The sequence below is a fragment of the Lissotriton vulgaris genome, unplaced genomic scaffold (assembly GCF_964263255.1).
Source record: "Lissotriton vulgaris unplaced genomic scaffold, aLisVul1.2 SCAFFOLD_1581, whole genome shotgun sequence".
In the NCBI taxonomy this organism is placed as follows: Eukaryota; Metazoa; Chordata; class Amphibia; order Caudata; family Salamandridae; genus Lissotriton; species Lissotriton vulgaris.
Window position 1 is genome coordinate 279,095 of NW_028242962.1, and position 27,347 is coordinate 306,441.

Sequence of the window (27,347 nt, forward strand, 5' to 3'; positions counted from 1 at the left end):
ACACAAGTCGGAGACCCTGCTTCTGTCACTGAGATCACCTTGTTTTGCAAGAGAACATCAAGCCCACACCGCCGGTAGCAACTCACACTCACTGAATCACAGTGGAGACCATGCAGCACGTGCTAATCAAAGCTTTAACATTCATTCAATTTGTAACGGCACAGTGTGCGATTTGTGCATACAATTGCTGCCTCATAAGAGAATTCTAGTGTTGGAATAAAAGGCATTATGAAGAGTGAAACACATTTAAATACTACGCTGGATATTTTGTAACATTGTTTTTAAGAGGGCAACCATTGAAATAACAGGTGCATAAGGACCCTTCCTTTAAGAAGCATCTCAGGGAGCATACGCCAGGACCCTGGCAGGCAGCAACCGGGAGCGCCTGTGAAAACAGTCAAGCCACATTCTCTAATCGTGGGGGGTGCGAGACCAGTGTAGCAATTCGGTGGGCCCAACCCCAGCTTCATAACTTGGTGAATTTAGCTCTGCGAGGCAGCTCTTCCCGGCTGGTCAATTTCACCCTCACCTGCACCAGCACAGGCCTGACGTGAAGGCTCCAGGGTGGCGCGGGAGAGGTGAGCGTTGCGTGTCGGCAAACGTACAGAGAAGCACTCACGGGGGGTGAAGCGCCTATGGCTGGGCGGTGTTGGACCTGAATGCACGGGAACACTCGCAGCGGTGGCTCGCGGCGAGGCGGGTCATGAAGCGGGAGGGGATGTCTGAGACCCGGCCAGCAACGAGTGCAGACGAGACCGAGGGCAGCAGGAGATGACGTCCCATGACGTAGGTAGAGGCCGCGTGGCTCTCATCAGGGGAAAGTGAAAGGGAGGTCGCTGCATAGCTGGGTTTGAAAGAAGACAGACTGAGATTGCCTCTTGTGCCAGACACAGTTGTCTTCCTGCTGGCTTGAAGTCTGTCACACGGACGGACAGGCTAGATGTCGGGCCTGCAGTTAACAACACAGAACAGATTAGTTATTCAGTACCGAGCGCCCCCCCCCCCGCACAGCCATGGTTCAGCCCACCCGCTCTCGGGAGGCGGGGACGTTTTGTAAAAGAACTGCAATTCTAAAGGAGCACAATTTTGTTTGGTGTGCGTCGAGCAGTGATGCAGCCGTGCGCCGTAGGTGTGTCACGGCTGCGCACCGTTGCTGTGGCTGTCGGTCCGAGGCAATCGGTACGATGAGGCAACGCGGGTGAGTGTTCTATTGATTTTTGTGATTTAATAGATCGCTTCAGAAGAAAGTTAGAACATATCAATTTACACACGTGGTCACACAGAAGGTTGGAGGGAGCGTATCTTTGCGTGGCCGTCTTTCTCTCTAAACCCCGTCCCTTGCAGACTGGGTGGCCCAGACTTCCTGCTGTGGTAAAAGGTTCATTATCTTATTTATGGGGCCATCTGGACCAATAAAGAAGATAAGAAACCTTTTGCCTCAAACGTAAGTCAAGGAGCCCAGTCTGAAAAGGACGGGGCTTAGCGAAGAAGAAGAACGTCACTAGGACCTCTTCTCCAAATGGCTGACCACCGTTTAGGAGGCCAGCCAATGGAGAAGAGGGGCGGGGCTTAACCCTCGCTAGTGAAGTACACTCTAAAACATAAAATCTCGCAAGCTCGACTGCGTATGTACGCAGTACGCCACGTGAGATCTAAAAAAGGCTACTTTGTATAAATAATAAGGATCCTCCAGAACAGCATCCAATGGTTCGATAACACCAGATTCCAGGACTGACACTAAACCACTAGGATTGGAGCTACCAACCAAGATCAGAAGACAAACAAAAGATTATTACGATTGGAGGTACATTTGAAAACCAAATGCTCAAGAGCTGGCTGCTGCACCGCTGTGAACGTCAAACCACTTTTCTCGGCATGATCAGGGCTTATACTAAATACAATATTTTAAAACCTTGCAGGAACCGTACGTCTAAAGTTTCAAAGAAATTGTCTCAATGCCAGATTTCTATTGGATCTAACAGCTTAATGTCACTACCCTCTCTCTCTCAAGTCGTAAAGATTTTTGTAAACATTGTATGCATGATTAAGTGCAGGGCATTAATTTATACGGTCACATCCAACTAGGATTTATATGACATTAACAATGTGTTTTTGATCAGATCTAGTTTCCTGCATGAAACAATTGCAACTCATAGTGGGGGTGGGGAAGAGATGAGCTAAAATGTTGTATTTCATTTGGGTATGTTGATTATTATTAACTGAGGTTAATACCAGCCTTGTGAAGGAGAAAGGCAAACCACTATCAGCTCCATGCTACGCTATGGAGTGAGACTCTCCTGACAAAGGTCTCTAATGTACAGGCCCTGGATAATGTCATATTGTAGGAGACACTCTAATCTCCCTATAAATCCTTGTGCTTTCTTTACATATTACATACGCATTCTGACGTCATATGGCACCAATTATAAGAAAAGGAACACCTAGTCGCTAGTAATAATTTGCAACTAGTAAACTCACCATGCACCTGTCCTTTTAAAGTGGAAGGCTACCAGACAGCACAGCTGTCTGTTTGTGAAACATGTCTTGGGGACATTCTGAAAGCTCTTTTGGGAATGCATTCCGCCCTTTGTTTACCATTGGCTTTGTAACTCACATTTGCTAGCATTTTATTTACTGGCTTTAAATGTTTTAGGCTGCCCAGCATGTCTTTGTTCCTTCCGTGGAGAATAGCCCGTTTACTGTATTTTTCCACGAGTGTTTGCTTTCCATAAACAGGCCTTTACATTTTGTTCCTATACTGTCACTTTTGCTGTGCATTCAAAGGCAGAGGTCAAATGTCAGGATCTGTCTTCCGAGGGAGCTTGGTGTTTACTTTTCTTACTCTAACTTCAAAGTGAGAGGTTTTAAGTGACAATCTTGCTTTGTACTGGGGCTAAAAGGAAAGGCTGTAGGCTAATATTTATTTCTAGCACACAACAAAAATGTAAATGTCTATGAAAAAACTGAAATATTTCAGACTATATCTGAATTAGGAAAACACAAATAAAGTACTTTTCTTGTAATTCTTAAGTGTGTCTGAAGTGTGGTGGAAACAAATATTTCAATACAATCAAAAGAAATCAATACACAACGTGATGCCATGTAGACACCTTATCGTTGGTGCATTGTATAGTTTTAGAAGCAAAACTGTATGTGCAAATGTAATGTTCATTTCAATTGAAAATATGTAGTCTGTAATGGAAGTGCACTACCACACCATGATTACTCCACTTTATGCTACTCCGCTCTATGACTCTCTATGCCACAATGCTCCATCCCACTCACCAACACTCCACACCACTCTACGACACTCTATGACACTCCATTCTACAACACGCCACTTCATTCCATTCTATGCCACTCCATGCTATGCTCCTCCACTCTACTCTTCGGAACTCTAGGCCACTCTGCGCCACTCCACGCCACTTCATTCTAGGCCACTCTATTTCACTCCACTCTATGCCAATTCAATCTGTGATACTTTACTCCATTCAACATCTCTCTACCCATACTATTCAGCTCAAAAGCATTGTCCCCCTAAACACGTCAGACTGCACTTCAACAGAATACATCTAGGAGAGGCCACAATATGTAACTAACTATCTAGCATGGCTCCCAAAAAGCCCCACATCCACATTTAGTACAAACTTACTTCTGGCACTCCGCTCTACGCCTATCCATTCTATAACACTTTACTCTACTGTACACCACTCCACTTTACGGCACAACACCCCACTCTATGTCCTTTCATTCCATTCCATGCTACTCTACTCCATTCTATGGCATAATACAACACTACTCCACCCTAAGCAATTCTATTTATGCCACATTACACCACTATGACAATTCACTCCGCTCCATTGTATGACACTCCACAACACTCTATTGCACTCCATTCCACGCTACTTCACTCTAAGGCACTCCACTATATTGTACGGAATGCTACATCACTCAATGTAACTTCACTCTAGGCCACTCTAAAAAACTCCACTCTACCCCGATCCTCTCAACGACACTTTACTCCACTCTAAGCCACTCCACTTTATGGCACAACACATCACTCTTTGTCCCTCCCTTCCATGCTACAATACGACACTATGACGCTCTACACCACTTTACGCCCCTCAATTCCCTTTAAGACACTTTACTCCACTCTACAACAATCCATTCTACTACACTCCACTCCATTTTATGCCAATCTATGCCACTCAACTCTAAGACACTCTACTTCATGACACTCCATTCTACGACAGTCCAATGTACAACACTGAACTCCACAACACTCTATGCCACTTCACTCTGTGAAACTCTCCTCTTCACCAATCTACGGTCTGCCAATCCTTTCCACTCTATGACCCTTCACTCTAAGCCTTCCACTCCACGCCACACCACTTTACTCCACTCTGCACTATTTCACTCTACGTCATTTCAATCCATGCCTCTCCCCTCTATGAAACTACACTCTATGCCACCCTACGACGCTGTAGGGTGGCATAGAGTGTACACAACTCCCTCCACGCCATTTTACTCCACTCTACGACATACTTACTCCATTCTACTGTGCGCTACTCCATGCCACTGCATGAGACTCTATGCCACTCCACTTTATGATACTCAACGCCACTCGATGCCCCTCCACTTTAATCTACTCCACGACATACTGCTCCATTCTACTCCAGTACACACCACTCTATGCCACCCCACTCTACGACACTCTATTCCACACCACTCCACTCTTCGACACTGCACTCTACGCCACTCCACAAATGTTTAGCTATGCTGAACAGCAGCCACATTAGTGTACAACATGGATAAAACACATTGGCAAAGCCATTAGCTTTTGCATAAGTGAGACCTATTGGCTTTGCCAATGCTTTTTTCCATTGTTACCTTCATTCAGACAGCATGAAGAAGCGGGAGTGCAACAACCCTATGGATCCTGTTCCATACAGCTGTAGGAGCGTTGTCATTTAGATCAACCAGACACTAGCAGGTAAGGTAATACTGGGGGTTACTCAGCCTCTGCAGTAAGGGCACTGAAGGTTCAGGTAGGTTTGGTGGTCTGTAACCAGATCCTCAAAAGTTGCATTGACTGGGTAAGAGTACTACTGCTTTCATTCACACAGGTCATATAGGGATCCTTTGTGTATGGCAGAAATCAAATAAAGGTATTTAACTTGAAGTAAATATTCAAAGCCGACTGAATGAAAGGAGGGTCCAACATGTTGAGGAAGCTGATTGAAACAGAACTCCTTTTTTAAGGGTACACAGGACATTTATAGAAATCCTCAAAGCATCAACAACCTTTATTTACTGTTTACATTCCTTGCTCAAAATGTTGTAAAATAATTGCAATAAAGAGGGCCAGGTTCACAGTATGCAGCAATCTCAAATAGAACCGTAAGACTGAACATGGCAGACTGATCCAACACGGCACGTGAGCCCCATAGAGTTGGTGATCGCTGAGCTCCCGACTGTACACATCTTCCATATGGCTGGTCAGACAGAGTAACCCCCAACTGTATACCTTAGACAGGACATTGCAACGCATCCAATCCGATTTAGAAAAGGGGGTGGTGATGCATCCAATCCAGCACAGATGAGGCTATGTATGTGGGTATTGCCCTGCTCACAAAAGCATTGTCCACCTAAACATATCAGACTGTTCTTTAAAAGAAAACACCTAGGAGATGCCACAATATGCAACTCATTTTCTGTCATGGCTCTAAAAAAGCCCAATCTCCACCAATCACTTACTACAAACTTACTTCTACCGAGAAATCAGCATGCATACTGGTTCGGAAGATGTAGACGCAAAATGTAATACAACGCTTCAATCTCAACCATCAAACTACTCCTTAATGTCGAGGTATATTAATATTCATATCAGTGATCACACATCTTCGCAAACCAGATGCTGGAAACTTCTGAACTACTGGATGGACACCCCTGGGCTAGGGAAACATGATGCTGTCATGTGGCCAAAATACAGGTTGTGTGTGATCAACAATATAACCCAGCAGGGCTTGAAGCTATTGTATAGTAAAAAGAGTTTAAACTGAACGTTGACTTTCCTTGGGGCAAGGAATTTTTATTTTTTCGGATACACAGAGACAGAAGCAATTGGTTTTTTTTTTTTTTAAGATGCTTTGTCTCATGCAACTCACAAGCTTCCAGAGTGCCTTGACCCAGCCTGCAGGATATATGTTCAATATGCATATCGTGACTTATCTATTGTCTAATGGTCCTAAAAAAAATGTAAGACCATGAGCACCTTTCGGAAAGGAGTGCAATTTAATGCTCATGAGGTGCTTTCTATATTTTAGCACCAGGGTCACTTCCCTCAGAAGGGATTTTCTGGTACCAAGGCATAACAAACATTGGCAAAATCAACAGGTCTTGACTTTCAGTTGCCAATGCAGACCTCTTGAGTTTGACAATGCTGTTCAGCATCAAGTACGGAGGAACAGAGAAAAAATATTGATGACCCTTTATGGTAACAGCAAACGAAAACAAACATTGGCATAGCCAATAGGTCTCACCTTTGGGACCATATAAGGGTTTAGCCATGCAGCACATTATCCTTGGTGCTGTGCCACCAGAGATTAAAGAGCTGTATAATTACTTTAAAGCAAGAATGAGGATTCTTTGCTTTCAAAATAAGAAGTGAATACAAAAATGCAAATATGAAAAAAAAGGTTTTGCTAAACTGCTGTGAAATTTTAGGTTCCATTTCTTTGAAACATCATTTTACAGTGTTTATTATGGAGGTTATTACCTTTATCCAAACTTAGACTGTTGGAAAATGTTTACATGTATATAGAGCTTACTACCCTGATCAGAAGTTGATATGGAGCGTCTTATGACTCCTTGTCACTACAGATTCAATGCTCCAGTAACTGTTCTTTTTCTGGTGCCAACTTCATCCGTAGTAAGGGAAGTGCAGCTGGACTACAAGTTCCAGTAAATATCAGGGTGTTAAACAAAAGTCCTGAATTGGAGTACTGCCTCCTTGATGAAAGAAAGTCCCCTCATTAACTAAGAGAACTAGAATTAAATTCAGACTATGGTGTGGGTGAACTGTGCTTAACTTTCTGTGGGCAGTGAAAGATTTCTGAGTTAGCCTCCGCACCTTAACAAAGCAAGTGTATTCACAGGAAGCGCCAACATCCACAATAGCTGCCCCCAGCCCCAATGAACAGATTTCATTCAGCCCAACCTTCAAGGGGACACACTCGCCTTTGGACTGCTGGATGATGGCTGCCCGTGTATCCTTGAAAGAAACAACAACATGTAGTTATGTGCAAAGATGTGCAAAACTACATTGTTGGTACGAACTTGGTGGGTAAAAACCGAACACAAATAAATAAACTGCGGACCGTTGTGCATGATGTGAGCTCCAACATGAATCTCCATACTCAGAGTTCACTGGGTGCCATGACAACAGAGAGTAGCTTATCCAGGATCTGGTATTTGGTTTGTGTTCTGGGATCTCGGGATATTGAGATTGGGAAACACAAACATGGGGCTTAACATCCAGAGCTGCTGACTTTGGAACTGGGGAACCAGTTTCTAGTCTTGGTGTTGGCTCTCTCCATGCCTACCAAAAATTGCAAACAACAGAAGCTTCTGTGATGTGGCAGAAGGTACTGTGTGAGAAAAGCTTACAAATGAGTACACCGCACCAGGTCACAACAGAAGAGGCCATGAGATACTCTCAAGCAGACAAACCAAAGTATGTGAGAGACACTAAAAGCATAGTGCATCTGATGCTCACACAGATGAGAACTGAGCTGACCAGACCCCCTCTCCTCCCCTCTTTGCTGTGTATAGTGCGGTCTGTTTCCAACACAGAAGCCAAAAGCATGTGTGGCACAAGAACTGCAAAGTTCACCTACAGGACTGAGCTCTTTAAGAGAAAATAACCCCTTGAGGACCATAACAGTGAATAAGACCGCGAGAGCTGCACTGACTTTGAAGTAATGCGGTTTAATAGGGAATAGTTGAAAAGAAGCACCCCGGTCCATACAGACTAGTAGCCCTATTTGATAACCTCTCGGTAAAAGCACAACACAACGCCCCACTCACCTGTCCCGTACAGATACCGCACCTCAAACCCAGGCAGTTACAGCTGTGCAGGTTATGGGTGTGCACAGGAGGGGGGGTGGGAAGAAAGGCAACAGAAGGGCCGGACTGGAATACAGCAGTACCTACAGACTATTCTGTAGTACATGCTGACAGGTAGGGAACTATAGGCGGAGGGATGGCATTTATCCACCGCTCACTTTTTGAAATAAATATTCTCCCTCAACCAGGACTGGAAGCAGAGGCCATATCCTTCACGGTCAAACAAACGAATCAAATAATATTCACGGGTCTTCTGCTCTACAGACCCCCGGGGCCTAGAGGTCCTATCACTAACGCCCTATTGACTTTTTTGGAATCCACGTTAGACCAACCAACGTTCACGGCATTAGGAGATTTTAATTTCCATTTAGAGGAAAATAACTCTGCTGAAACCTCCATTCTAATAGAGAACTTCCGCAGTTATGGGCTGAACCAGCTAGTGGCACTACCTACCCATACAGCAGGTCATACCCTGGACGCAATTTTCACTAACAATAATCACATAAAGATCACCTCTATCGCCCCGGTCCCTTGGTCAGACCATGCTGTTATCTACTTCAACCTCAAGATAACTTTGACGAACATCAAGAGGAAAGATCTTTCACTCCCTAATAAAACCCGCCCGTGGAAGAAACTTGAAGCCGCTCCGCTTACAAGCGCACTCAAGAGAACTGCCATCCTTCACAAGCTGCGATAGCAATAGCGGAGCTCATAAATATCACACCTGGCTTACCCAGGCGATGGACGAGCTAGCTCCAGAAGAAATTAAAAAACCTAGGATACGCTCAGCCACTGCACAGTGGTATACCCCCGAGGTCAAACTGATTAAACTGAAATGCCTCCGATATGAAAGACTATGGCGCGTCGACTGTAGTCCTCAGACCAGAAAGGAGTATACAGCAGTTTTACATGAATACAAGCTTACGATAGAACAAGCTAAGGTGACCTTCTACACAAAGAAAATCCAAGAATCCACAAACTCTTCTAAAGAACTGTTCAAGACTATTACCCATTTAGCCAAAAGCCCCAGGGATACAATCTTTACGCCCGATCAGGACTTTGTGTAAAATATAGCACAATTCTTTCTGCATAAAGTTCAGGCAGTTTATGACGACCTCCGTTCTTCACCAGTCAGTGGGGAGATCCCTCACATCCCTCACACAACAGACCAGCCTTCCTATGTCCCTGAACTTTCGCAATTCTCGCCGATGAGTGACACCCAGGTTGCCACCCTGCTTTTACAGACTAAATCTGGATGTCCAATGGATCCCTGCCCCCCCTACATATTACACCTGGTCACGGAAATAATCAGTTTGGCCCTTACCCCGCTCCTTAACACTGTCATAAGTTCTGGACTATTCCCCAGCAGCTGGAGGAAGGCATGCATTAGGCCCATTCTCAAAAAGGAGACTTTAGATTCCATGGAAACTAAACACTACCGCCCAATATCCTGCCTGCCCCTCCCAGCCAAAATACTGGAGAGTGCCATGAATCAGGAGCTCACTAAACATCTAGAAAATAACCATCTCCTGGACCCCACACAACACGGCTTTAGGGCAAATCATCCCACCGAATCCGCTCTGATCATAGCTACTGAAGAAATCCGAAGGACCATGGATGAAGAGGGAAGAGTCGCTTTGATCCTATTGGATCTAACAGCGGCGTTTAACACCGTTAACCATGGGGTCCTAGTAAATAGATTGAGGATGCTGGGCATCACGGATACCGCCCTAGCCCTGCTTAAGTCCTTCCTAGAGGCCCGCATCCACCAAATCCACTGGGGCGGCCTTCAGTCCGATGAGTTCCATCTCCCATGTGGCGTCCCCCAGGGTTCGGCCCTTTCACCCACTCTTTTTAACATTTATGTCACCCCCCTTGCTGCACTGATAAAATCCCACGGGCTGCACCTAGTATATTGCTGATGACACCCAACTGGTTGTCTCACTTGCGCAGACTGTGGAAGCCACCACCACCAGTTTTAGGAACTGTCTGTCTGACGTAAAGAAGTGGATGAACATTCACTTCCTTAAGCTCAACACCGAAAAGACTGAGGTGATTGAGTTTGGCCAAAAATCGTCCATCTGGAGTCACCTATGGTGGCCTCCAGAGGCTGGCAGCTGCCCAGCCCCAGCTAATAAGGTCAGAAATCTAGGCTTTGCAATGGACAAGGACCTTACCTGCACAGCACAAATCAGCCAGGTCACTTCGGCTTGCTTTTTCACACTGAAGATCCTCAGGAAAGTTCTGCCCTACATACCATTCTCCCTGAGGAAAACTGTGGTGGGTGCGCTGATTATGTCCAGGGTGGACTATTGTAACGCCCTGTACATAGGAGCCGGTGAAAGACAGCTCGCCAAGCTCCAGTCAATCCAGAATGCAGCGGCCAGGGTCATGCTCGACCTCCCCAAACAACATCCCACCTCTAAAGCCATTCAGGAACTCCATTGGCTCCCGGTTAGGCGCAGAATCCTATTCAAGACCATGTGCTTGGTGCATAAATCTCTTTACGGAAACGCTTCCAAGCAGCTCTCCAATCTTCTCCCCCGATATGTGCCGGAGCGTACACTCAGATCTAGCTCTCATGATCTAATCCAAATCCCTAGAATAAAGAGAGCTCGATGGGGCGACAGATCCTTTTCCCATCAAGCCCCCAAGTTATGGAACAGTTTGCCAACCCCACTCCGCTCAGAAAAGAGCATAGATAAGTTCAGAAAGGCCTTGAAGAACTGGCTTTTTGTGATGCCCTAACTTATCTCTTCGTCCTACAGCACCAAGACGCCTCCGCATAAGAGCGCTCTAAAAATAATTCAGTCAGTCAGTCAGAAGGAGCAGCGGGAGGGGGGACGGAAAAAAGACAACATGGATAACAGGAGGGGGTGAGAGGAAAGGCAACAGAAAGTACAGCAGGAAGAAAGACAAAATGGGTGCTTGAAGAAAGACAACACAAACTACAGTGGGAGGGGGAGAGAACCTAGTGAACACTGACAACAGGAGGGGGCGGGAGCAAAGCGAACACGGACAACAGGAGAGAGGTAGGAGCAAAGTGAACATGGACAACGGGAGGGGGGAGCAAAGTGAAACACAAATAGGAAAGTTACAAAGCAAACTGAGGCAAAGGAAAAAGTAGTGCACGTACCAAAACATATGGCCCATATCAAGAGGATCCATGTATTAGGGGCAGTCAGCAGGGCGGGAACAAAACTGTCATAAGGCGGGACAAATATACTTTATTCACAAACGAAAACTATGTAATTTATAAAGGCAGACCAAGAAACCAATGAAAAGTGGTGGGTGTGTTGAAACTTCACAGAGGAATTACAGCATGCCTCGGAGAGCAGCACATGTGTGTTCTCTTGCCTCGACCTAAAAAGAGAAGGAAATAAAACGATTTTTAATAAACCGGGGTGCGGCGGAGCCAAATAGGATGGCAGAGTGGATGTGATACACACGAGCTCCGCTGCAACATCGCTGAAAGTCAAAGCCCCAGAGCCCCCACTGGCTTGACCGAACCCACCGAACACCAGGTCCTGAGGTGGGGGGGGACATGATGTGGGTCACCTAATAGCCCCCGTATGATCAGACCTCTAAAGATCCTGGCCCGGCCTGCTAAGGACTAGCGCTGAGGGGACGTGTGCACAGGAGAGTGCATTGCTTCGATGGATGAGACACTGCCTTCCATCCAGAGACCCTAGCGCTCCTAATAAAGGCCTGAAATGAGGGGACGGCCTGTGGGAAGGTGAGATTCCGTCGTGCGGCTACCCTGCTGCCTGACGCAGTGCCACATCACCCAAGAGGCCACGGTACTGTCCGGAGGCCTCTACTCGCAGTGAGAGTGAATCCCCAATGGGAAACATCACCAACACAACAGGGAGAGGGTCCAGTGGCATGGCCCTGGGCTTCTGGGCAATTCTCTGGAGGAAGCACTCTGAGGCGAAGGGAAGGCTTTGATAGGCCTGCACGCAGTGGCTGCGGGAGTGCACCCTGCCTGACTTCAAGATAGCAGCCCTGTCGAACTCTCCTGGGCAATGATCACTGGATGAGTTTCTCAGTCGGCCTAGTCATCTTTAAGCAGATGCAGATTGGGATATATGTCTGTAGGCGCACATTCCTTTGTTCCCAGCCTAAATCTATAGTTCTCTGTGCAAGTAAAGTTTCGGCCTGACACTAACATGACGATCCCACCATGTGGCACATGAAGATGTTCCACATGGGGACCTACAGCTCAAGAGGACTCTCAGTGGAACCCAGAGAGTGTAACAAGATGGCTGCTAGCTCAGTTCTGGACTACTAATCCCCCACCTAGCTGTGATGTAGTTGCTACAGCCCTCTCCGATTGAATGGGGGAGCCCTCTAGCTCCAGAGCCTCGAATAGATGGCTTGCGGCCACCGAGGAGGGCCCAGTGTGGATAGAGCTGGTGGCGCGTAAGAGGTGGGAACCAGAGGTGGCAACCAGAATTCCGGAACCTGATCACTGCGGGGTTGTTTACTAACATGCCAGTCGCTTCTCCATTCCGTGGGGAGACAGATCTCGAATCGACCCCCGATAGGAGACTACTCTTTGTCATATAGACTATTCAGAAGCACCCCGCCATCCCCCTGCCCCCTCGAGTCTCTGTATTGACAGCAGAGAAACAGTACCCTTCTTTCTGCTCTACTGTCGCCCCTGCTAAGTTACTGACCCTCTGGCATGCACACTACCCCACGTTTAGGATACCTGAATGACATGTATGTCGGTAAGAGCTTGGACGTTGGTTGCTGGTATCTCCTGGTCATCCATGCTCCTGATACTCTTGAAGAGAGCCCAGGTCAATAGGGTGTCTAGCTATTTTACACCAGCAGAGGCAAGGGATCCCCCAACAGCCTTTCCTATGAAACACGTTATGGCACTTACAAAAGAGGATCCTCTATCTTCCATGCAGGATTTTAAGAATGAACTCCAGGAGGAGCTGAAGGTCAATCTTGCCTCATCGCTAGAAGCCCTCAAATCAGACATGAATTGTAAACTTACTTCTCTACAACAAGATGTGGTCCCTGTGGGCACCCACACATTGGACCACAGCACTAAGCTACAGTGCCTTGAACGACGCATTGGACAGTTCGAGGGCTCAACTAAACAACTGGGTGCACAACTTGCAGACCTCAATCTTAAAATGTGAGATCTTAAAAACAGATCATGCCGCAATAACATTCTCATGGGAAACTTGGAGGAGGGTGCAGAAGGCCCAGATCTGGAGGCCTTTGTTTCAGGACTGTTCGCAGAATGTTAGGGGTCACCCAAGTAAAAATCAAAATCGACAGAATTCATCAGGTGGGCCTGCAACAGATTGGGAAGACTTTGAGATGTCTTGGCGGAATTACATTCCTTTAAGTCAAAAGACGCAATCCTCCAAGTGGTACAAAAGAAAGAAGAAATCCCGTTCCAGGGTGCAACATGCTCTCCTTTTCAAAATCTCGCCCCAGCCACATTAGCCTGCCGGCAACAGTTTCACCCTGTCATAGATAAACTGAGACAAGATTGCATGAAATACCACTTTTCCTTCCACTTTGGGCTAGCCTTAGATATCCAGAACAAGACTCATTACTTCATGGAACTAGCAGAAGCAGCAGCCCTACTAGGAATCCTACTCCCAGATACTCAGCAGGCCGGTGATGGAATAGAGGGCACGCGTGAAGGCTCCCAGAGAAACATGATCAGGAGACGCTGGCTTTCCCAGCAACGACATTGACAGCCAAGAAAACTTTTAATTCTTAACATTACAATTTCTCCTTTTTAGGCTCACTCCTTTTTAGGGTGTTTTGCTTAGAGGAGGGCCGGTCTTGCAAGGAATGATTGTTCTGGATACGACTGACTGGATGGCAGCATAAGTGAAAACTGTACTGGTTCAGGGCAATTCCATTGTGTATTAGGACCCGACACTTACAAATTCCGATAGCACAGCACAATGAAGCTAGTGTAACGCATAACCTGCGGTTATCCTAAATCTTCAAAAAACTAATAAGGAAAGTTTTGACAAACAAAAAAAGCAGGGGGAAGCAACAATTGTGCAGTTAGGAGGTGCAGGTGGAGAGTACACTCTGCAAAGTTGCAAGGAGTTCAGATTATTTTTTTTTAAAGATGAGTCGAGGAAGGGCAGAGAAGCAGAAGTGGTGGGGGCAGGATGGGTGAGGGAAAAGGGAAATTCACAGAGCAACGAGGAGCTGTAAGCAATTTACATTTAAAACATGCATTGCCAAAGTCAATAGGTCTTTCTTAAGTGAGATCTATTGGCTTTATTAAGCTTTATTTTTTCAGCCATGTTGTACATCTGCACCGTTTTTTGTGATAAGGTGTGCAAGTGGAACGGGGCACGCATCAACGGCTGTGAGCAAGGTAATGTTTGGTGTCACGGGGTGTAGTGTAGTTCTTATATTCCCAATAGGCTCTGCGCATTGGAATAATATATCCTATAGATTAGACGTAGGACTAAGGTCGACTAGGTCTCTATCGAATATATTAAACTTAATAGTGAGTGCCAGCTAGCTCAGAGGTCACTAGAAACTTTCTCGAATTCACGAGAAGTGATTAGTTTCTGACAACCGCATAAACATGACAACTTTGTTTCCCAAGAATAAGAAATATATCTCTAGAGTCGCAGAAACAATAAATATTTCACTCAGTCAATCGTGCATGCTTCGTTTCTACAGAGTTGCAGAGAAATAGAGAGGCGGGCATTTTCAATAAAAAGGGTTTATTGAACAGTCTTCTTTCGCATGCAAGAGAAGTGAACTGCTACAATCTTTATGCAGACCGCAAAGTATAATGTGTACAGCGAGAACAATATTATAAAATAATACTGTAAGAGCATTGTATGGTTTCTAAGCCATATAAAAATACATACATAAATAACTGACTAAAATACTCAACTGGTGCTTCTAAAATACGCCTAACCCAATGTACCTAACCTAAGTCTAGTATGCGGGAAGAAGTAAGTATTGTGTAGCCTAGGTTTAGTTGTTTTTGCCAAGAATCTATCCAAGATTTTTCTAGGTTCTAATCAGCTCCATACCTTAGTTAGAATAAAGGAGGTCTGGTATCTCTGTCTCGGGACTCGATTTCCCAACAACCTGCAAGGGGAGCTTGGAAATACTGGAGCTGGATTCTCAGCAGAAGAAGGGCAGCCTCTTGATCTCTGCGTCAGCTGGAGGGTCGGCTTCCTTCGGCACTTGCTGTAGCGAGCTGCGTCGGGCAAGTAGATAGTCGAACTGCTCCAAACCACCGTGTCTTGCTAGAGCAAGTGAAGGTATATTTATACCTTCAAGTTATCTAGGAATGTCATAGTTTGACGTAAAGTCGGGCATAATAACGTCAGGAAACAACCCCAAGGGAATAGTTGTTCTTTGCAAAGTACAAGAGTTCTTTGACAAATCAATATTCAAGCGAGGGGAAGTTCCCTAACTGCTTAAGCCGATTTTCCAAGAAATCGTTGTGACTTTTGGTATGGGTGGAAGTAGCCATGCCTGTATTTGGTCTGCACGGCTATGTCTAAATAAGGGCTTGATTTCTATGCCTATATAAGGGCAATGTGAATTCTACCTATATAAGGGCATGAATCGGGAAAATTCACTCGGAGCATAAAACGCCACACAACAGGGGCAAGCAACAATGGGTGGAGATGGCAGAAGTAACATGAACGGTGGAAGCAACAATGAGCAGGCAACAAAGAGACAAGCAACAACACTAGAGGAGGTATGGACCAAGCAAAAACAACAAGTAAGCAACGACATAGGAGGACGGATGGGGAAGCAATAATAAAAGAACAAGCAACAACAGGCAATCAATGACGTGAGAAAACAAGCAACAATGGCTGGGGAAGAAGACATTAAAAGTGCCTCAGAGCCAGGGCAAGCAGTGGAAGGACACTAATTGGTACTTGGTCCATTGCTTGGCAGAAGGGAGAAACAAACAAAGAGAAAGTGAAACCAGAAAACACGGACTAATCTGTAGCAAGCAAATAAGAGTGACAATGAAGCTAACAAATGGTAAGCGATAGGCGGGCTCCAAACACCCTTTTAGTTAACAAGCTTGGGGCGAGTAAAGAAGGGAACACAGGGAGTGAGAGGGGAAGTTGGAGATGTGAGGGGAAAGCAGAACACAGGAGAGAATAGGCATGCATGCTTATGGAGTGCCAAAGGCACCCGAAACAAGCATTTACAAATACAATGATTTTCACCTTGTCCACCCCTCTCCCGAAAAACCCAGGGAATGGCAAAGCCTTTTTTATCAGAAAGGTTAGCTAACTATGTTCACAGAATACCTGTTATATATGTTCATTTGCACTGACAATTTTCATCTCGGGCCTGCCTGAATTTTAATGTGTCCAAAATTATTTACATTTGTGTCTTGGCACCTTCATATCATGTCTTCTCGCAATATGCTATGGATTACTGCCATCATGCCGCTGTATATGTTGCTAGGGATTACCAGCACTGTACCAGGTCCTTCCAGGTGCCAGGGAGTACTATCATTGTGCCAAGATGAGCATATTGCCGGAGTACCATCGATGTGCCAGAATAGCATGTTGCCAGAAATTACCATCACTGAGTCTGGGCCAGCATGTTCTAGGGATGACCACCATTGTGCAGGGGCCAGCATTTGAGCAGGAATTACCAACAGTGTGCCAAAACCTCCACATTGTCAAGGATTGTCACAATTGCACCATAGCCAACATGTTACTAGGATTTATCACCAATATGACAGTGCAACATGTTTCCATGTTTCCGAGTATTACCACATTTGAGCTAGGAATGGAATTTTCTGTGGAATTGTCACGATTGTGCCAGAACCAGCATGTTGCCGGATATTACTGCTCATGCGGGACCTGACTCCACACTCCGCTATTCCCAGCAGCACTAACCTTCTGGTACCCATATTTCTCAAAGCAGTACTAGACAGCTAGGAAAATAATTTATATGCAACAAAACAGTTGGGGTAGGATCCAATGGATCTGAAAGCAACACCACACCATCAGGCATTAGATACTCTTTCTCCAGGAAGGGAGAAAGGCACATAGACACCAAGGATAATTTTTCAGAAAACAAAAAAGTAACAGAGTGGGTAAACAGCTTCCTGGCACAAGGTGTGCATCTCACTGCACACTACATATCACTTGCATTTTAGCTTCCATGGGGGAGTAGATTAGGTAGTTCCTCTCTGACTTCCCCTCTCAGGGAAAAAATAATGTCCCCAAGACACCACTGTGCATTTTTCTTTTATTAGGCAAACCAGGGAGTAAAGAGCAAGGATTCCTGGCACAAGGCAACTACCCACCATTTTAATTCCAGACCCACTGGGAAAGCAATCAGAAGTGATGTCCATGAAAGGCTAGATTGGGGTGTGTAGCACCCCCACATTCCGATCATATCCTCTCTGAAGATCTGATAAACACCTAGACACCAGTAATTTATTTTTTATCAAGGCAAAATGGAAAGGGAGTTAGGAATTAGGTTTACTAGAATAAGGACTGGCTCTCTCTGGCTTCTACTCACAATCTGTATTTTGGCCCCCATTTGGAGAGCAGATTGGTGAGTAGCAGAGCAAGATTGCCGGCTGCAGCAGGGTATTCTTCCCTCCCTCTCTATCTAATAAATAATTCTTTCTTTTGCTCCAAAAACTGGAGTGACTGCTAGAAAAGGCTGATGAGAGGCAATACACAAACTCAGCAAATCACTGTGTATACAAAGCAAAGTTTATTCCGCAGGCATTGTGAGTTTTTTGTTGCAAGTCTTTATTTTTCGAAAGTCCTTTGTACACATGTGGAAAACAGCCAACGTGTTTCACCCTTCACACGGGCTTCTTCAGGGCAAAAGTAAGGTAGCCTGAGGTGTGTGTGTCAGTTTAATGAATCCAGCAATAAGTCTTATTGCGAAACGTCCCTGTGGTGGACGTTGTCTCCACAAATAAGGCCTAAAGCCGGTAATGAGTACCCTTGTATCCTCAGTCTTGTCTAAATGAACGTTGCCTCCAAACAGCGAAGAAATAACTCATATGGCATTAATAAGCCTCCACTGTAGTCAGTAAAAGTACTTAAGTAAGCCTGTATTTGTGTTAGAAACAAGCCTGTGTCCGGCAGCAGCAGTAGTAGCATATGTCCTTGCTCTGGAAACTAATAAACGCAAAGACTGACGAGATTCCTACTCCTTTGTAAGCAGCACTAGAAAAATAAGCACAAAGACTGATTTAGAAATTCATTTAAATAACAGTAAGGGCCTGATTCACAAATGGCCTCGGCACTCAAGGCGGCGGCCCGACAGTCGTGGTGCGAGGTTTCTCACTCAGGGTGGAACCTCCGCAGTGAGAATTCCCATTGCAGAGATACTGCTCGAGTGCAGTGACTCCCCCACCACTGCGAAGCCTACGCCACGAGTGCAGGTGCCAATTATGAATCAGGCCCCAGATGTCTTCTTTCTCAATAGCACTTTATCAATGCCAAATTAATAACAATAGGGTTCAGAAATTTAATTTGAAAAGCAGCGCCATCCATCATTCGGCTAGACTGCGGTGTCCTGAAGCTATTGAGCTTTCTTAATGTGCATGAGCAACAAACATAGCATTACTCCAATGACAAGCAGTATTGGGAAAATCCTTGTAAATGAAGTGAAAGTGATGAAAAAATGTAATATGTACTAGACACATAAGGATATAAAACCATTGGTTTGTATCCCAGTTCCACCACTAGCCTTAAGTAATGCCCCTTAGGCACATTTCTTCATGCAAAGGGGTGAGAACAGGGAAAGCACTTAACTAAATATCTTTATCTCCGTTTATGTAGTAATCTAGGCACATTGTGAAAATTCTGGAACCATAGTAGTGTCCAGCAGAACACTGCGCCCAGGTGAATGTCAAATGGTCTGTTGTTAACCAATATGTTATTCCACGTATCTTTTTCAGTGGAAGGTGTAAAAATAAACTTCACTCCCTTTGGATCTGGATTACAAGGTTAATGCTTTCTAACACTGGGCGAAGTGTTCCTTGGGGGTGATATCGGTATCCAGGGTGAATTCAAGTGACTTGGCACTGGGTGAAAGTTGGAATTAAAATACATTCAGGTTCATGTCACTGAGCCAGATTTGGACTAGATGTTGATTGTTGAAGTTGCCAACAATAAATAGTCACGTTTTGGTTAAGCATCAGATAGGTGCTGGACAGGTTTGGAGAAGGGGGTGCAAGCAATATTTGAAGGACAGGTTGTCTCAACAGAAGGAGACTTCCAAATATAGTTCTGTGCCATTGGCATAATGGGGTACTTTGATAATATCTGAAAGTAAACTTCTAACGGGATCAATGTGTAGGCTGAAGATAATGGTGGAAAGATGGATCCATGGGGTACTCTGCAGCTAATCAGGATGTTCAAAGACCTGGAAGTGTCCCAGTTAGACAAACTGGAGTTGCTTGGATACATAGGAGTAGAACCAATGAATCCCATTTGAGCTTTCAGGTTGCAGATGGGGATGGAATGGTTAACGGTATGGAAGGCAGCTGAGACGTCTAGTATTATCAGGAATCAAGAGTGATCTTTTGTGTTCAGAAGAGCATCATCTATGATTTGTAAACTAGCTGTCTCCATGCTGCAGCGTGCTCTGAAGATGGATTAACAGTTGTACAGGAGATGGTTGGCACAGATGTAGTCTTGATGTTGTGCAGAGGATGCTTATTTTATTATCTTGCCAGAGGCAGGTACTTGAGGTGATGGGCCAGAAGTTAGTGAAGTTGTCTACGTCTAGTATTGGGCTTACTCAGGGGTGGGTTTGATCTGACCTGTCAGGAAAGCTTCAGGGCAGATGCCTCGAGAATGGGAGACACTGAGGGTGGTGAGCAGTGTTGACAGAGTTTCTCCAGAGATGGCCTTGGTGAAGAAGGAGGGTAAGGCATCATCTTTGTAGGTCGTGCATTGAGGGAGTTGAGGACGTCAGCAGGGTCTTTGAAAGAGAGGAATTTGAAGGCTAAACATTGTGGGTGTAGTACAGAGGAGTGGGTGACAGAGGAGGCCCTGATTATGATGTACGTCAGACGACACCGTATCGGTCTGGAACCGCCCAACCATAGTTCAGCGGTTCCGACCTCGGTATTTGTATGCAAATGCCAATAGGGCAGTCAGAAACATCCATTTCATTATGGCAGCATGTGCGATGGGCGGAAAAGGTCTGCAGTCGAAGCTGCATAGGTGCCCCCCAAAGCCCCATAGTGGAGGGCTAGGAGGGAAGGGGCCCTGCTAGGGGCCTAAAAAGTCATTTTACGACAGCCTTTCCATGTCAGAAAGGCCGACATGGAAAGTCTGTCAGAAAATAACATCATAATCACGATGGCAGAGCGTCATTAGGGGGTACGGTGTCCTTCAGATGCACGGACGGGCTCCTTGTGCCCGTTGGACCGCCACAGACGGTCCCATCCGCCCGTCGCATCGTAATGTGGCAGGCCCACCACAGGGGCAGATGTCGGTGAAAGTGACACCGGTGTGCTGTTGGTGTCGGACTCACCAACATCATAATCAGCACCAAAGGTACTTGCTTCGTCTTTAGAATTAAAGTAGAAATTAGAAAAGCTGCACTCTTCCCATTAAAAATAAAATATTGATTCTTATACATCTGTCTGTGAATTAAATAAAATATTCCATAATTTTTGTGTTTAATTTATATTTATTTAGAATTGTGTGTATTGTTTTGAGGGTCAAATCTTAGAAATTGCTTAGGCCGGAATCCCCGGCTTCCAGTCATGACTGAGGGGAGGTCCCGGATTGGATTCCAGTAATGATTCAGTGGGGGTCTACAGAAGACAAAATGTTAAGAACCACTGAGATAGACTGCTGGAGGGTGAAAGTAAAATCAGCATTCAAGTAGACGTTGAGGATACAATCTTTAACCAAGGGTTTCCAATTGCAAACCTGGGTATATCAAGGAACAATAGATACCTGGTCTGGCCACCCTGAGCCCCCGTCAGCAACATGCAATCTCCTGGCCAGAAAGAATGATTGCCCCATGTCACATCACTTGTAAATCATGTTGCCAAGTTTAAAGACACCAATAAAGTATAAAAGTAGCTAGTGAAGTAAAAAGAAAATAGGCGTATGGTGATCAAACCTGATAAATCTGGCTGAAGAGTGAAGCATGACTTTTAGAGGAAAGAGCGAGATGACTCAAAAAGACAAAAAAGAATACCATTACCAACATATAGAGCTGCAAGAACAAGGGGCTCTACAGAGAAGCAGGAACAACAAAAGGACTGATTCTCCAGAAAAAGAGAAAGCTAAAATCAATCTGCAGAGACTACTTTCCAAATGTGTAGTTTGTATCTCACGAAATAGTTAAGAATGAAGGTTCACAGGTTTTTAGTTTCCCCTTAATCACACCTGGGAATCCCAGACAGATAATTTGAAGATCTTTACTAAGCAAACACAAGGAGCACTGAAACTTTTCAGACATTCGCCCTCAGTCATTATTAGATCTGGTTTAAATCTATCATCGTTCTTTAGATCACTTCACCTCCCCAGTTCAGACCCAACCATATGCAAATCAGTCTTGACCCTGTTCCACATGGGAACAGTCCAGCCCAAACTGCCAAGCCAGGTCTTGCTCATTTTGCCACTGGGTTCAAGCAAGCCTAGCTGATATGGGGTGTTACCCTTTAACGGGTCCCAGGATGCTTGTTTCCGATCCAGGATAGACCTGACTTGGCAGTTCGGGGTGGATTGCTCAATGAAAATCAGGGTCAAGACTAATTTGCATACGGCTGGGTCTGAACTGCGGTGGCAAAGTCAGCTAAAAAACAATGATGGTTTCAACCCAGATCTGCTAGTGTCTGAAAAGTTTCAGCGCTCCGTCCATCATCTCCTTGTGTTTGCTCTTTACTAAGCTACTAGATAAGAGAAGGAATAGCCTTGCAGCTGCGGTGCAGTCATTTTCTGCTATACCAGAAAACATTTCAGATCCTTGTAGTGTGGGCTGAAGGAGGCATTTGGGGAAATAGCACTTTTGTTCATTTCAGTTGAATTTTGTGCAACACCTTTTATCCTACTACACCTTATGTATTCTACTACACTGCCAAGAAATGATATAGATCACAATTGTTGTGGATATATGACAGGAGATAAAATACATTTTGATAACTGAGAATACAGCACTGGACCCACCTGATTTGGGATTAAGAGAATCGCACTGTGCATTGTACATATGCACAAACTCCTGGTGTCTCTTGATGAGCTGCTGCTTGGGTCCCTGGGTAGACAACCCAACCTCCTTAAGCTTTTTCCTTAGTTCTCGATCTGACAGGAGGTTGTACACAACTTTGGCCACTGGCTTTCTCTTCTGGGCAGAACTGTAACACAAATACAGGCAAAGAATTACAGGAACTGATCAAAACAAATACAGGCAAAGAATCACAGAACCTGATCTCATCAATTGGATACATTCGTAACTGCATTTAGGATTTTTGCACAATGCACAGGAAAGCATCTCTCTAGATATAAATCAAGGTGATTTAGTGCAGCATTGAGTAGCAGCAAGTATCAAACTGTGTGTGTGTGTGTGTGTGTATATATATATATATATATGTATGTATGTATGGTAAGGACCATGCTTCCATAGGAAACGTGTTTTTTAACTGCCCTATATCTCAGGTGACCTTTGCCGAATCTCCACTGAATTGTCCAAAGAGTGCAAGTAGAGTTTTGTTCTGCATTGGAGGTTTCAGAGTGATCCGTCAAGCTGGGACTGAGAAGAAGTGGGGTCAAAAAAGTGCTTTTCCCATGTTAATTCCCATACGAATTTTGAACATGACTACAGCCTGAACTGCTGGACAGAATGACACCAAATTTGTTCAGAAAGCTACCACTTGGTCCAGAAAGAGTGATTTTTGTTATCTGGTGTAAATCTGTTCAATAGTTTTAGAGATAGTAAGGAAAAACACATTTGGATATCTAGGAACGAGGATCCTCCGACAATCTGACAATACCTGTGCTGAAATCTGATTGGCTGTCAACACTTCACCCAGGAAGGACTGGGAGCCATCTTGGGACTCGCCGGGGCAAACAAACGTTTATTTCCCCCAAAAATCACGGCAGAAATGCAACTTCAGGGAAAATATATATTTTTTTTAAGCGGGGGCTTCCGGGCTTGTTTTGAAAAGATCCACCAGGTCCGCACGGTACTAGGGAACTTTTTTTTTTAAAGGAGGGGTGCATGGTGTCCCCTCCTGAAACTCTTGGCGCCCTGGGGACCGCCATACGGCTTCATCTTTATAAAGAGAGGAGATTTATTTATTTATTTTATTTATTATAAAGTTTTGTATAGCGCGAACAAGACTCGTGGGTATCAGAGCGCTTAACATGTGAGAGGAAAGGGTTAACATATATATAAACAGTTAGCGAGCAACCGCTGTGAGGTAGATGATATATATATATTCGTAACACCTGTGAACGTTAGCGTACATAAATATGCTATGACAAAATTAAAACAAAAGCATGTATATATAACAGATATGAGGTAGCTCGGTATATGTTCAAGAAAGATGCTGTTCTCCTGTTCACTCAAATAACCATTACTAGTGGCCTTTAGGTTGTTCTCATATCATAGGATACGTATTCCATTATAGTATTGTCTATGTCTCCCTTTCTAATGGCGTACATGCGTACATGATCAGTACTAGGCAGTAGTATATCAGAACCGTGAACAGTGTTCTAAGTAATGTATCTATTCATCAGCAGGCTCTTCACTTCCCGCTTGAATGTAACCAGATTCTGGATCTTCCTGATGTTTGGAGGGAGTGAGTTCCAAATTCTGGGGGCAGCTCCTGAGAACGCTCTGTCATAGGTTTTTTTCTTTCGGAAGAAGGCTGGCCGTAGAAGCAGCTCCTTAGCACTCCTAGCTGGTCTGTTGCCACCGGACAACTGAATTTTCTTGGCTAGATATCTTGGGGTGTTGTCGTGTAATGCTTTGTGTGTGATGCATGCTATCTTCATTTGGATTCTTGCTTCATACGGTAGCCAGTTTAATACTTTCAGGTGCAGGGATATATGATCATATTTCCTGGATCCGGTGATAAGTCTTGCCGCAGCGTTAAGGCAGGCTTTCAGTGGTGCTGTGGACGTTTTTGGTAATCCCACCAATGTGGTGCAACCATATTCAATCCTCGAGATATCCACGCAGACACCCCTCTTGGGCATTGCTGAAGCCCCAGGGACCACCAGCTCCCCGGGTCTTTAGTTATATAAAATGAAGGGGGCCACGAGAACCCCCCTCCTGTGCTGTGCAGAAACCCCAGGGCTCACCACCTCCCTAGGGCAAAAATCAATATTTTAAAGGGCGATCACAGGGGTCATCTGGCCCCAGGGACCACCACCACCCCGGGGCCTATCAAACTGAGAGGTGGGCAGTGCAGCCCCCCTCTCGGCCCATATACGGCCCCAGGGACTACCACCTCCTTGGGGCAGGCCCACGAAAGTCAAAGGAGGGGGTGCCAAAAAGATATTTCCTTCTGACTGCTAACAACATTTCTCAGCTAGGACGTTGTTTCAGAAAAATCAAAATATATAACTGGTATTAATGACATACAAAAATAGGTATTTGGCTTTTATTCTCCGATCAAAAACCCCAAAAATACAAAAGAGCAGAGCATTCACAAATGTCTCACAACTAGTTTGAGTTAACATCATACTTAAACAAGCATTGGAAATGCAATAGGTCTCGCATTAGGAAAGTTTGAGCGATTGGTATTGTAAATGACACTTTTTTTATTTATGTGTTGGTTTTGAAAATAGCAAAATTAATAGCTTTGTCAGTTACAATGTCAATGGTTTTAACTTTCGCAAATGTGACACCTATAGCATTTGTAATGCAATGTGTGTTGTATTTACGTGACTTAGATGTATTGATATTACAAATAACAATGGCTTTTAATTTTGTAAATAATACTTAAATAAAAGTTATTGTAATTTATAATGGCAATAGCTTAAACGTTTGTAAATAACTTTTGTGAAGATTATGTTCAGTGTATTTTATTGTGACGAAAATCCAAGAACATTGCATTTGCACCTACACACACACAGAGCCACACACACACACACACACACACACACACACACACACACACACACACACACACACACACACACACACACACACACACACACACACACACACACACACACACACACATATATAGATGTGGTGGTGGTGGATCTGGGGGATATGGTGGTGGTGGATGTGGTGGTGGATGTGGTGGTGGATGCGGTGGTGAATGTGGTGGTGGTGGTGGATGTGGTGTTGGATGTGGTGGTGGATGTGATGGTGGATGTGGTGGATGTGGTGGTGGTGGATGTGGTGGTGGTGGATGCGGTGGTGGATGTGGTGCTGGTGGATGCGGTGGTGGTGGAAGTGGTGGTGGATGTGTTGGATGTGGTGGTGGATGTGGTGGTGGTGGGTGTGGTGGTGGTGGATGTGGTGTTGGTGGATGTGGTGGTGGTGGATGCGGTGGTGGTGGAAGTAGTGGTGGATGTGTTGGATGTGGTGGTGGTGGATGTGATGGATGTGGTGGTGAATGTGGTGGTGGTGGTGGATGCGGTGGATGTGGATGTGGTGGTGGATGTGGCGGTGGATGTCATGGTGGATGTGGAGGTGATGGTGGATGTGGTGGTGGATGTCATGGTGGATGTGGAGGTGATGGTGGATGTGGTGGGGGATGTGGTGGTGATGGGGGATGTGGTGGTGGTGGTGGATGTGGTGGTGGATGCGGTGGATGTGGTGGTGGTGGATGCGGTGGATGTGGTGGTGGTGGATGCGGTGGTGGTAATGGATGGGGTGGTGGATATAGTGGTGGTGGGTGTGGTGGATGTGGGTGTGGTTAAAGTGTTGGTGGATGTGGTGGTGTATGTGGTGGTGGTGGATGCGGTGGTGAATGTGGTGGTGGTGGTGGATGTGGTGGTGGTGGATGTGGTGTTGGTGGATGCGGTGGTGGATGTGGTGGTGGTGGATGTGGTGGTGGTGGATGCGGTGGTGGATGTGGCGGTGGATGTCATGGTGGATGCGGTGGTGGTGGTGGATGGGGTGGTGGGTGTGGTGGATGTGGTGGTGGTGGGTGTGGTTAAAGTGTTGGTGGATGTGGTGGTGTATGTGGTGGTGGTGGATGCGGTGGTGGATGTGGTGGTGGTGGATGTGGTGTTGGTGGATGTGGTGTTGGTGGATGCGGTGGTGGATGTGGTGGTGGATGTGGTGTTGGTGGATGCGGTGGTGGTGGTGGATGTGGTGCTGGTGGATGCGGTGGTGGTGGATGCGGTGGTGGTGGATGCGGTGGTGGTGGAAGTGGTGGTGGACGTGGTGGATGTGGTGGTGGTGGATGTGGCGGTGGATGTCATGGTGGATGTGGAGGTGGTGGTGGTGGTGGAGGTGGTGGTGGATGTGGTGGATGCGGTGGGTGAAACTGAAAGTAAGATACCTCTTTTCAGGTTTGTAATAGGACGTTTTACCATACAACACATGGGGCCAGTGTTTACATAGGAAAGGCAGAGTTAGCTGATTACATACTGATGTCGGAGAAACTGAAAATAATCACCTGGTGCTGAGTGACGTTACCTTTTTTTGGTAGTGCAACTTCAAATTTCATATTACAAGTCCAGGACTACAAGACCTAGCAGGCAAGGAAATAGAAATGGACTACTTACTTGCACTTGAAACTAAACAACCTAAGCTGTGTAAAATTGCATCCGAGTACTCCATGAATTGAATGCAAAATACAGTGTGCTCACATTTCCTAGACTCAAGAGTGTAACTCATTCAGGCCTGATTTTAGCTTTGCATTCTGTGACTTGTTGTCCTTGTGCTATTAAGTCATAAATGTGATTACAAGCTCCAGAATGCAATACGCCGTGACTGGATGAGATACTCATAGGTTATGGTTTTAAGCCAAATGGTTTTCGAATCGCTGTTTACAGTCATGAAGCCTGAATTTCGAGGCTCCGGTCTCATCCATGCAATTAGTTTTTCTCTGTATCGTTTATAGACCTTAGCAGTTCATTGATCTGCACGGAGTCTGTTTGGACCTCTCCAGCTCCATTTACCTCCAGTTTGTTTTACTTAGGCATTGTCTGAGCGATTACGGAGTTGCAGACCACAGTTTCAGAGTGGAAACGAAAGGATAGTACAAGTTTAATTATTTTTGGGAGCCTAGGTTCAGATTGCATGAGACGCCATACTCC

The 27,347-nt window shown here is 45.3% G+C and overlaps 1 protein-coding gene across 1 annotated transcript in view; it reads right to left on the minus strand.

Annotated features, from left to right (window-relative positions):
- RAD18 (RAD18 E3 ubiquitin protein ligase) overlaps positions 1-27,347 on the minus strand; it is a 431,063-nt gene that overhangs the window by 210,992 nt on the left and 192,724 nt on the right. The window contains exon 7 of the mRNA XM_086948442.1: positions 22,290-22,474. Within this exon, the coding sequence (XP_086804568.1) occupies positions 22,290-22,474 (185 nt within the window). The remainder of the gene's footprint in view (positions 1-22,289; positions 22,475-27,347) is intronic.